Source organism: Solanum stenotomum, chromosome 1 (assembly GCF_019186545.1).
Source record: "Solanum stenotomum isolate F172 chromosome 1, ASM1918654v1, whole genome shotgun sequence".
NCBI classification, from domain to species: Eukaryota; Viridiplantae; Streptophyta; class Magnoliopsida; order Solanales; family Solanaceae; genus Solanum; species Solanum stenotomum.
This window is the reverse complement of record NC_064282.1, coordinates 72,528,172-72,541,394: the sequence shown is the minus strand read 5'-3', so window position 1 is coordinate 72,541,394 and position 13,223 is coordinate 72,528,172. Positions and strand designations below refer to the sequence as shown.

At 37.0% G+C, this 13,223-nt stretch overlaps 1 protein-coding gene across 1 annotated transcript in view; it reads left to right on the top strand.

The window, feature by feature from the left end:
* The window catches only part of LOC125856420 (uncharacterized), an 18,950-nt gene extending 7,160 nt beyond the window's left edge, over positions 1 to 11,790 (top strand). Inside the window, exons 6-7 of the mRNA XM_049535962.1 lie at positions 11,140 to 11,229; positions 11,717 to 11,790. Coding sequence (XP_049391919.1) covers positions 11,140 to 11,229; positions 11,717 to 11,790 — 164 coding nt within the window. The remainder of the gene's footprint in view (positions 1 to 11,139; positions 11,230 to 11,716) is intronic.
* Positions 11,791 to 13,223: the final 1,433 nt, after the last annotated feature.

Below are 13,223 nucleotides of genomic sequence, written 5' to 3'. Positions count from 1 at the left end.
TAATAATAATAACAATAATAAAAATAATAATAGTAATAGTAATAATAATAATAATAATAATAATAATAATAATAATAATAATAATAATAATTATAATTATAATTATTATAATAATAATAATAATATAATAATAATAATATTAATAATAATAATAATAATTCAATATGGGCAATTTAGAAATTTTATAAAAGAATTAAGGGCAAAAAGGTAATATACTTGGTCAACATAAAAGGGCTTTTAAGTTACAAAAAAAAAACCTCCCCCCCCTCCCTAGCTTTTAGCTTTTGGCTTAAAATAAGTCAATTTGATAATTGCCAAACACTCTAATAAGTCAAAAACTGGCTTTTAAGCTAGTTTGACCAGCTTAAAAGCCCATCCAAACAGGCTCTTAAACATAAAATACAACGAATACATCAAAATCATAGTATCTTACTAATTTATGTATCATATTTATTGAACGGTCTCTATCGTGCAAACAAAAGAGCATGGATGACAACTGTGTATTTTTATGAATATATTCGTTGATTTAACCACAAAATGCATTATAGACGAGTTTAGCTTGTGGTAGATAGTTGTCCAGCCCATAATAGAAATATTGAAGGACTACAAAATGTTGAATTGTTTTTTCTTGCCACCCAACATGACATCCAAAATTCAACCTTGTGATGCTAGGATAATAAGAGCTTTCAAGATGTATTATCGTAACAGATTTTGTCATAGGACATTAGAAGGCTGTGAAGTGGGACAAACTAATCCAGCAAAGATTAATGTTTTAGATGCTATCAATTTTGCAATCCCTGCTCGGACAACAAATTTTCAGCAAGAGACAATAGCAATTTTTTTTCGACACAGTAAGATTCGTTCGGGGGGTGCAATCTCAGAGAATTTGAATGATCCCACTTGTGAAAATGTCACTCATGAACTTGAGTTGATAATTAATGATCTCGGTTACCACAATAAAATGGATGTCAATAACATGTTGGATTATCCGTGTGAAAGTGATACATGTTCAGAGGTCTAGAGCTTAGAAGAAATTGTGGATACCATCGAAAAAAAGCAATGTTGATGATGAAGTTGAAAATGATACTATACCTTTGGAGCTAGTTACACGTAAGGAAGCACTTATCGCATCTAGAACTCTTCACAATTTTATGGTGCAGTTCGAAAAGACAACATAAGAGCTCTTTGATGCAATAAGAAAAGTGAGAGATGAGCTTCAACTAGATTTAAGTTTTAAGAAAAAATAGAACACAATAGAATCAAATTTCACTAAATTGTCTTAAATATATTTGTACTTTTAAAGAATTATTAATTTATGATATTAATGGGACCATATATTTATATAGGAGTCTTCTGGAAATATATTATCTTATTATCTTATCGAAATCGGTGTTTTTGTCCATTCGCCCAAGTCGGGAACGGAGGTAAATATTACTTTAGAAAGATTATTAATTTACCGAGTATTAATTTATAGAGGTTTTACTGTAAGACATTCAACAAACCAAAAATGAAAAGACTCATGCACTACCGTCTATTTATATATTAAGCCTCTAATACTATGAGGGATGTCGGAAAAAGACCCCTGATCATCCTAACAAACTGAAATAACTGCATATAAATAAGGGATCCTCCGAAAGTAAGGAGGCTCACAAAACAACTCTGGAACTCAACTGAATCAACGAAGCGCTATGGTTGCTGATTCTGGTTACTTGTATCTGCATCATAAAAGGTGCAAGACAAATGGGATCAGTACATGGAATGTACAAGAATGCAAAGGGAAATCTAAAACATGACATATGCTTGAACTAGAACACAAGAAACAACTTACCTCGTCTCAACTTAGCTCAATTTCAACTCATTTCAATATAAAAATAATAAATTAATGCGATATAAAGAAAATCTTTTAAAATAGTAGATAACAACTCAATGTATTGAAAAATACAATATAACTAATTTTGTATGTAAAAATACAAAATAAACTCTGTTTGGGAGATTCTCTAACCGACAACTATCACTATGAGCTATGTGATGATACAATATCTCACCAATGCTGCCAGAACTCTCCTATACCTTTATGGGGTATAGAACTCCTCAACTAAGTGGATCCACTAGTTTATGCTAAAAAAGCAATAAAGAATCATCTAAAAAGTATGATCCTTTCTACCCACGTTGGCTACATGGTTTATGGGGGCTGTGAGTTGTTAGAACTCTCCCCCATATCGGTGCTACATACTACCTCCAAAATATAACTTAGCTCATTATGTTTTAAAGAAAACATTTCTTCATCCTCAACTTCGAGATTATTACTCAAAAGGCTTCTCTAAACAGAGATAGTACTCAAAACTGCTCATGAACTCTTTTGGAAATTGGTGTTTCCTCTTTTCTTAAATTTAAAAACATTTCTCTTGGGATTACTAAGTTTCCACATATCATTTTCAAGAAAATAAACTGAGCTCTACTCATTCTCAAACTCAAATGCTCAAGTCTTAAAACAAGTTTAAAAGATTGTAAAAAGACTTCTTAAAATGACTCGAATAATTCTCAAGACTTGACTCTTACCTCTACCTTGAATTTGAATTATGACTTCGATGTGATGATCCATGTTTTGAACGATTTCTAGATATTCAGAAGTAGTTTAGAGTAGTTAGAATAAAAGAGGAGTAAAGGTACCCTTTGAAAGAACACATACGGGCTAAGTGATGGAGAACAGGTAGGGGTAGGCGACCCTGGCGCTCTATGTGGCGCAGGGTGCCAGCCCTAGAACTACAGAATAGTAGTTGGGGAGCACTGGTTGGTTCAAGGCACCAACCCCCAAACTACAAAAGTACTTTTCTGGCGCATTGGTTGGCGCGCGGCGCCAGCCTCTGCCCCAATTTTTCTGACAAATTTTCTTTCTCGTTTTCTGACCCTAATTCGCCTAGAATCGAAAGGTTTCTTTTCCAATCACTTAGATTCGAATACCCTACATAAGTTCATGATAATCTACTCAAAAAACTCCTCAAATCACTAAATTTTATCTCACGAACTCATCAAAATCCCAACAATCAAGATTATGAATGGAATTTTAGGAAAACTTACCAAGAACTCAAATCCTTCGACTTTTAGAATGAAATTGCATTAAAATAGCATGATTGGTGTGTGGGTGAACAAACCCAACACTATGAGAACTAACATACCTTTTAGGGATATACCCTTGGCGAAAAACTCCTCGATTCGCAAGAAATATCGATGAACGCCTAGAACCTTTTCCTCTTTTCTCCTCTTTTCTCTTCTTGAACTTTCATCTAAAAACCTAAGCGTAATTAGTATTGTGAAAACTAAACCACATTAGTTTAGATCCCTAAATATTACCTTTATTCGTTTTAAGCTGATGGGGTAAGGAAAAGATCAAAATACCCATCATATTTTCGGGTAACTTTCCTTAACTAGACATGCTAAATTCAAACGGGAATATCTCCCTCATACAAGCTCAAAATTTAGAAAACTAGGTGGCATTGGAAAGAGGATTCAAAGACCATTCATTTGATATCTTATGGGCCACCTAACGCATCATGCACTAAAAGTTATGGTCGTTTGAAGTTGATCCAATACTCATAACTTATGCATAGAATTTCAGATTTTTCTCTTTCCAAAATAGTTCTTTCTACTCTTAGCTCTTTCTAAGGTGGGGTGTTACAATATCTCCCCCTTGGGAACATTCGTCCTCGAATGAGATCACTCTAAAGTAGAACTAAGGGTGGAAGCATTTAACACCCAACTCTAACATTCAACATGCAAATTAACACATCATATCAACTTAAAAAGTACTAAGAAAAGAATTAGTACCTTCATTAGGAATCTCATTTGAAATCTTATGGGCCATCTAACGCATCCTGTACTGAAATTTATGGTCGTTTGAAGTTGATCCAAAACTCATAACCTATGCATAGCTTGCAAAATTTCAATTTTTTCTCTTTCCAAATTAGTTCTTTCTATTTTTAGCTCTTTCTAAGGAAGGATGTTACATTATCTCCCCTTTGGGAACATTCGTCCTCGAATGAGATCACTCTAAAGTAGAACTAAGGGTGGAAGCATTTAGCACCTAACTCTAACATTCAACATGTAAATTAACACTACATTTCAACTTAAAAAGTACTAAGAAAAGAATTAGTACCTTCATTGGGAATCTCTCAGGGCTAAAAGAGATGTGGATATCTCTTCTTCATATCCTCCTCAGCCTCCCAAGTAGCTTCCTCAACAAACTGATTCCTACATAAGACCTTGACTAATGCTACTTCCTTGCTCCTCAACTTCCAAACGTGACGATCTAGAGTCTGAATGGGAATCTCCTCGTCAGACATGCTATCCTTAATACCAATATTTTCAATCTATATAATAAGTGAAGGATTGCCCATACAATTCTTCAACATAGAAATGTGAAATACCAGATGAACTGCTACCAACTCTGGCGGTAGCTCCAACTCATAGGCTACATTGCTAATCCTCTTGGATATCTTGTCAGGACCAATATATCAGGGACTAAGCTTCCCATTCTTACCAAATCTCATAACACCGTTCATGGATGAAACCTTCAAATAAACCCAATCATCTACCTCAAACTCAAATTCTCTTTTCCTAACATCTGTATAGGATTTCTGATGACTCTGAGCTGTTTTCAACCTTTCTTGAATAGTTTTCAACTTTTCCATAGCTTGATGAACCAAGTATGGTCCTATCAACCCAACCTCAGACCATCCAATAGGAGATCTACATCTTCTTCCATAAATAGCCTCATAGGGAGTCATTTGGATGCTAGAGTGATAATTATTGGTGTATGCAAACTCAATGAGAGGCAAGTGATCATCCTAATTACCCTTGAAATAGATCACACACGCCCTAAATATATCCTCTAAAGTCTATATTGTGCGCTCTGCTTGACCATTGGTCTAAGGAAGGAAAGTAGTACTTAGAATTACCTTAGAACCCAAACCTTTCTGGAAAGACTTCCATAATTGTACGGTGAATTGCACACTTCTAACAAAAATAATGGACACCGAAACTCCATGAAGTCTAACTTTCTCTTAGATATATAGCTTGGCATAATCCTCTGTTGTAAAAGGAGTCTTTACCACTAAGAAATGGGCTGATTTAGTCATTCGATCTACAATCACCCAAATCGAGCCATGCTGTCTGCGAGACCACCGTAAACTAGTAATAAAATCCATATTGATCATCTCCCCCTTCCATTCTAGAAGGTCTATGCTCTGAGCAATACTACCAGGCCTCTGGTGCTCTACCTTGACTTGTTGACAATTCGAGCACTTAGCAACGAACTCACCAATACCCCTCTTCATACTACTCCACCAATAGACTTCTCTCAAGTCCCGATACATCTTTGTGGAACCCAGATGGAAAGAATATCTGGAGCTATAAGATTCCTCCATGATCCTCTCTTGAAGTTCATATACACAATCTACCTTGATACCTCAATACACCATCTCCCCCTTGTTCAAAAGCCATCATTGTTTTCTTATGAACATTTACCTTCAATTTAAGCAAAATAGATATTGTTCTTGTTTCTCTTTCACTTTTGACACTAGTGACGATGCAGCCCCATTCATCACCACCACTCCTCTTTCATTGGAATCCATCAACCGGACTACCAATCGAGCAAGTCTATTCACATCTTTTGCTAACTCTTAGTTGTTCTCCTCAACATGGGAAGTTCTACCCATAGACAAACCGCTTAAGGCAACAGAGGTGATAGAGAAAACTCATGTCATAATCCTTGAGTAATTCCAACCACCTTCTTGATTTGAGATTAAGCTCTTTTGGACTGAACACATACTGAAGGCTCTTGTTATCGATGAACACCATACAGATAGTGTCACCATATTTTCAACGCAAAAACTATGGTAGCCAACTCTAAATCATGGGTTGGGTAATTCTTCTCGTGAATCTTAAGTTGTCTGGAGGCATAAGCTATAACTTTGCAATTTTGCATCAATACACAACCCTGTCCAACTCTGGACGCTTTACAATATACCACAAAACCTTTCGTACCTTCTGCTAAGGTCAATACTGGGGCAGTAGTCAACCTAGTTTTCAATTCTTGAAAGCTTTTCTCACAAGCTTCAGACCATTGGAACTTAACTATTTTATGAGTCGACTTGGTCAACGGGGATGAAATATATGAGAACCTCTCGAAAAAAATCCTATAATAATCAGCCAATCCCAAGAAACTCCTAATATCAGTTGGAGATGTGGGTCTAGGCCAGTTCTGCACTGCCTCAATCTTTTGAATATCAACTCGAATTCCATCACCAAAAAAATGTGACCTAAGAATGCCACTGACTCAATCCAAAACTCACACTTAGAAAATTTAGCATACAACTCTCTATCCTTGAGAGTTTCAAGAACTATTCTAAGATAACTAGCATGATCTTCCTCATTCCTGGAATAGATTTGAATGTCATCAATGAATATAATAACAAACATATCAAGATAAGTATTGAATACTTTGTTCATAAGAGCCATGAATGTTGCAGGAGCATTAGTTAGCCAAAAGACATAACCAGAAACTCATAATGACCAAAGCGAGTCCTGAAAGCTATCTTAGAGATGACACTTTCTCTTACTCTCAACTGATGATAGCCTGATCTGAGGTCTATCCTAGAAAAACAAGTGGCACCCTAAAGTTGATCGAAAAGATCATCAATTCTCAGAACATGATACTTATTCTTGATAGTAACCTTGTTCAACTGATGGAAATCTATACACAATCTAAGAGAACCATCTTTCTTCCTCACAAATAAGACCGGAGCGCCCCAAGGTGAGACATTTGGTCGAATAAAGACTTTCTCAAGAAGATATTTTAACTGCTCTTTTAACTCTTTCAACTCAACTGGAGCCATTACATATGCCGGAATAGAGATAGGATGAGTATTGGAAAGAATATCTATACTGAAGTCTATTTCTCTCTTAGGACTCCAGGAAGATCGTCTAGAAAGAACTCTGGAAACTCACTCATAACTTGAACTAACTAAATAAGTGGTGTCTCAACACTAGAGTCATTAACTAGGACTAAGTGATAGATGCACTCCTTGGAAACTAATTTTCTCGCCTTAAGGTATGAAATGAAACGACCCTTAGGCAGTGATGAACTACTCCTCCAATCTATGATTGGCTTATTAGGAAACTGGAACTTAACTACTCGAGTTCTACAATCAACTGAGGCATAATAGGCATGAAGTCAGTCCATACCTAGAATAATATCAAAATCTACCATGTCTAACTTGACTAGGTTAGCTATGGTGTCCTTGTGATTGACATAAATGGTATAATAATGATAAACTCTCTCACCTAGAATAGATTCACTGACAGGTGTAGAAACATTGAAGGACTCAAGAAGTTGTTTGGGAATAATATCAAACCTTATAGTTATATAAGGAATCACAAAAGATTGACTCACACCTGGATCTAGCAATGCATATACATCAAAAGAAAAGACTTTGATCATATGAGTGACAACATCTAGCGAAATCTCTTGCTCTTGGCGACAAGTGATAGGATATAAACGGTTTACTCCTCCGCATGTCCCGCAGGTAGCTCCTCTAGCTGCAGCTCTGTCTGGCGGAGCCACTAAAGAAGATTGGGCTCTATTTCCCTATTACCACTACCTTACCTATTTTTTGGGCACTCTCTCATGAAGTGACAATTCTTACCACACTTGAATCAACCAGTGGAGCCATTGCAACACACTCTTGAGTAATTCCCACCATACTTAGCACATGCAGGAGTCTCATTACCTCCTTGTGGAACACTACCCTGAGACTGTGCAGGTCTGGCTTTGAAATTCTGTGAATTTTTATTCTTGAATTCACTTATGTTCCTTGGTGCAGGTGTACTGGAAGATGATGGAGCAGGTCCATTTTGCTTTTGTTGGAAAGACAACCGGTTCACATTACTCTTCTGTTGTCCAGACACATTCCAGTTGATTTAGCTTTCTTATTTTGAAACTCTTCTCTTTCTCTCAGCTTATCTTCCTCCACCTGCAGCACATGAATCATAATTCTTGTTATTTCCATGTCTCCTATCAACATAGCTACCTTACAAACTTTGCTTGACAGACGAGACACCCCAGAAACAAACAAACTCATCATGCTCCTTATATCAGCAACCAGCTCCAGAGCATAGCGGGATAGTTGAGTGAACTTAATGCTATACTCATGCACACTTATAGATTCCTTCTTAAGAGTGAGGAATTCTCTTGCCTTTGCCTCTCTCACGGGGAAAGAAATGCCCTATGAAGGCACCTTTAAACACAACCCATGTAACGACTTGTTTCCATCGTTAGGGAAAAGCCATTGGGGCAAGAAAACTTTAGAGTAGTGACTTGAAAATTCATAGCCTAGTCCAAATTGGAATCTGAGTCATGTGAGGTCTAGGGAAAAATGGTAATGAATGAGAGATTTAATAATGAATTTGATTACATGAGTAGATATCCAAGACGTTAGGGTGGCTTTACGGAATCGAATTCAGGTGGTTAAAACTTTCGAAACTAATCTTAGCGTAAACGGGTAGTTTTTGAATGTCAAGAGTTGATGGTGTGATATGAAATGGGGGTTTCAAACTCTAATTCCGACATTCTATCTTCGCGCAAGCCGCCAGGGAGGGACTTATCTCGCCAGGGCAAGGCTGTTGTGGCCGGATGGGGTCCACCGTAGCGGCCCAGTCACAAATTGAGTCGAGATTAAACCCCAAAAACTTATTATTCTGCAACTTCGTTCTTGAGAGTTAAGAAACGACCCAGTGCAAGGTCTTGACAGTTTTCCACTTCTTTTAGAGTCAAAGGTAAGGTTTTTACTCCCCTAATACATTTTTCGATCCGTAGAACTTAGATTCATTGGTGATTATCATTGGAGGAGGGTTTTGACCTGAAACTAATGGTGTAAAAAGCCCTAAGTTGGGTATTGTGATCTTGGGCTTGGCCTACAGTTGATAATTTCGTAATCTAGGTAACTAGGCATTGATCCTTGCATTAATTTGTTATTTTTAGACCACGAACAAGCGGAAAGAATCTGGAAAGGGAAGATTTAAGTGCATTAAGGGGATTCAAGCTTGGTTTCAAGGTACGTGATGGTTTGATTTCATGTTTGTGTGATGTATGTTGGTAATTGCTTCATTGTAATGTATGTACGTGAATGAAGCACTATTGATCAAAACTAATGAAATGAGTATGAATGAACAAATGTATGCAAATTCAACACTTGATTGTATGATTGCGATTATGTACATTATGAGTGTGAATGTGATTGTGGTTGTGTCGATTGGGATCGGGTGTGACGTTTCGGCACGCTAACAGTTTGGGTATGGTTTCTATGAGAGGACCATTGAATTGTCATATCTACTTGTTATTGAGAATGTGGAATTCTGCATTGCTCTTGAAATGATAGTCGGTGTATATATATTTTGTACATGCCATGTTTACAATGTTGTGATTTCTTGTATATGTTCGCTTAGTGGAATAGTCGCATGATCCTCCTAGTACACAGTGGTTGTGTATTGATAATGCACTTACTCGTTCTTTGTTAAGTACGGGGCATCTTCAGGCGACTATTGATAGACCTCAACTAGGAGATCAGTGATCGAGACCGGATTTCAAGGGTGAGCCAATTCTTTCAGGCTGCCATAGAGTCCTTCATTTTGTTTGGTCCATTCTCTTCGGACTCAAACTATTGCTTAGATACTTCTTATGTTTGGTTAAGGATGTACCCCTTCTTCTTAGACTTGTTGCACTTTAGATGTTTTGGTACAATGACTTTCAGTTCTAGGGGTTAATTTACACAATATTTTTGGTAATTGTTTGTTGAACTTCGGAGTTTATGGGAACTCCATACTTCTTGATATTTAAACCTGATTCCATATATTTAAATGTGTAGTTTTGTGATTAAGGTTGCTTAGTCGGGTTGTAGTAATGGTTCTCCCACCGAAAGGTAGTGTGGGTGACAATCACGACGGTCTGGGTCGTGACAAATTTGGTATTAGAGCCCTAGGTTTGTTGATCTCATTGTACCAAAATGAGTTTAGTAGAGTCTAGCGGAATGATATGGAGACGTCTGTACTTTTCTTCAAGAGGCTATAGGACGTTAGGGAAGCATTTCTTTCTTTCTTCGTGCTATTACTTGAATCCAATTGGTATCTAGGTGATACAAATTGGTATCTTTCCTCCTAAACTCTATAGTCAGAACTAGAGTAGCAGAAGTGGTAACACCAACACTAGCAAGAGAGGATGTGTCCTTCCAAATAAGCATGTTTCCTAATTCAATGTGGGCATGTAATGACTAGTGACAAACATGAGGTTTTATTTATGTTCTTAAGGTTGAAACCTTATTCTTCATAGGTACTGAATCTAAAGATTCTTACGATTTTCTTGTTGATTTTCATGAGCTGCTTCATAAGATGGATAAGGTAGAGTGATTTGGCGTTGAATTTATAATATACCAATTCAAGGGAGACACCAAAATGTGGTGGTGGTCTCATGTAGAGTGCCGACTAGTAAATGCACTACTCGGGATTTGGGAAACATTTTATATCTTTCTGTATGGAGAAGTATATACCTTGAACTTTGAGGGATAGGAGTAGCGATGAGTTCCTAAATATAGAGCAACATAATATATTTGTTTTTGTTACAGCCTTTAAGGCAAAAGTTTGTGTTCAATCCAAATATGGTAGTCCACTTTGCTTCAGTCTAAAAGGGAAAATTCGTCATTTTGTGAAGGGATTAAGGTCAGATATGCAGATTCAAGCTTATAGGTGACTGCTTTAGCAAAATCTTTTCACGAAGTGGTTGATTTTGTGATGGAGGTAGAAAGGGGTGAAGTCAGAAGACTTTGCCAAGGTGACAACATTCGAGAAGTTTTGTAAGGGAAGGCTAGATAATGAACACCATTACTTTGGAAAATACATTTAGTATTGTGTCATAACAAGTATGGTTTGCTTAGTAAATGATGAAATTATGTTGCGATAATTTAGGTTAGAATCTCTACTACGATTTCCAAGATTGAGTGTATATCAAAGAGGGTCATGACACGACTACTACAATAACAGTGATGCTTACCTGGTTAAGTTATTAAGAGTGTTACAATTGTGTTGAACCAGGCAAGGAGGTTTCCCATCAAGATGACAGGGCTCAGTTTTATGCCTTTCCAGGCAAGAGCGAGGCTGAGGTGTCTGATGCAGTGATCGCAGGTGATATTCTTGTCTTTGACCGGATGGCTACTATTTTGTTTGATCCGAGTTTTACTTATTCATATGTTTCAGTTTGCCTTGGGATTTGATGTAGTTTGTGATGTACTTGATGCCCTCATTCATGTTTCTACCCCGGTTGGAGAGTCAGTCATAGTCACCCATGTATATCGTGCTTGTCCTGTTTTGTTTATGGGTTTTCAGACTTGGACTAACTTGGCGATTCTGGATATGTCTAAATTTGATATAATCTTAGGCATGACTTGGTTGTCCCCATATTATGATGCGCTTAATTGTAAAACTAAGTCGGTAACTCTAGAGATCCCGGGTAGGGAAATATTAGAGTGGGAAGGGGTGTACAAGCCTAAACCAGCTAAGGTCATATCTTTCGTGCGGTCTAGGGAAATTGTGGGGCAGGGATATTTGGCTTATTTGGCTCATATTTAAGGTTTTGATGTTGAGTCTCCCTCTTTTGAGCCTATTCATGTAGTGTCTGAATTCAAGGAAGTATTTCCTACCGATTTGCCTAGTATTCCAGCGGATAGGGATAAATTTTTGCATTGACTTGGAAACTAGAACTCAGCCCATCTCCATTCCTCCTTATCGCATGGCTCGGACAGAATTGAGAGAGCTTAAAGCTCAAATCCAGGAGCTTCTTGATAAAGGCTTCATCCGTCCTAGTGCTTCCACGTTGGGTGCTCTTGTCTTGTTTGTTAAGAAGAAGGACGGTAGTATGAGGACTTGTGATTTTATCTTAAGCCATAAAGGATTGGATTGATACCGAAATGACAAGTTTATGGATAAAGAAAGTCCCATTGAGTATACTTGGGTGAAGGCAATTGACGATTTTAGTAAGAAAGTGCGTATAAAATTGGGTTAGTCCTTTGAACTTGATGGGTACACCTGAGTTTGAGGTGTCATAGTGATTAAAAGGTTGACTTTGTAGTGATAGTCAGGGCTAGCTAAGCATAATGGTAATAAGAGTTTGTGATAGATTTTGATAGGATGCTACTATATAATAAGATTGTTGGTTAACCGAATTTTGTATAGTAACTACTACCTACGAATATCTAAGATTGTGGTTTCCTAATATTTGGTGAGTAACGTCGTTGTATGGAAGGTTTTAATAGATGGTGGGACACCACTCGAATAGAATTTAAAAGAGCTAGAGTCATAATGAAGAAAAAATAGTGGGATGTAGTACAACCTTTAGAGAGGGGCGAGAGCAAGAATATTTTAATTGATTGCAAAGGCTAAAGAGGTACCAAAAGGGTAGAGAATTGGGTTCCGAGACGCATGAATTCATTCGTTTGTTTTGGCTATGGTAATAGTGTCACGGGTCCATCAGATGGGTTAAAAACTATTGGAAAAGACTAGAGAAATGAGTGTTCAGAAAATAGCTCGAGTGTTATGATAGATGTTTTGTTTTTTGTTTTTGAGTTTAGTAATGAGTACGATTGAAATTTTAGTGAAGGATATTGTAAGATCGATGGAGATGCGATCAATGTTAAGCAAAAATCCATGAATTCATAAAAATCTTCAAGGTACAAGCTAATGTTGATAAATAAGGGGATTGTGTTATACAGTTGAATTTACAATTCAGATTTTTCATTGTAAGTCCACATTCGTGGTGATATATTTTGTCAAGGTATGAATTGGCAAGGTGAGAAATAATCAATTGTATCAGGTATTGAGCAAGTGAAAGGACTTACACCTGGGTTGAGTCGTAAAGTTTATCAGTGTTGACTGTTCAGTACCTAAGAAAGGTTTTCATTTAAAGGTGTTAGTTTATAGTAAGGTAAATAGTCAGAGTGTTTTTGATGGTTGTTAGTATTAAGAGTGTGGGCTTTAGTGGAATGATGTGAAAAGTATGTGGAGTCAACTGAATGGAAAGGGCAGGTATCGGCTCTTCGGAAGAAAACCTTTAGTGCTATTCAATAATTATTTTGTAAATTCTTATGTGACCATCTATTTCATTTTGTACATGGTTGTGAGCA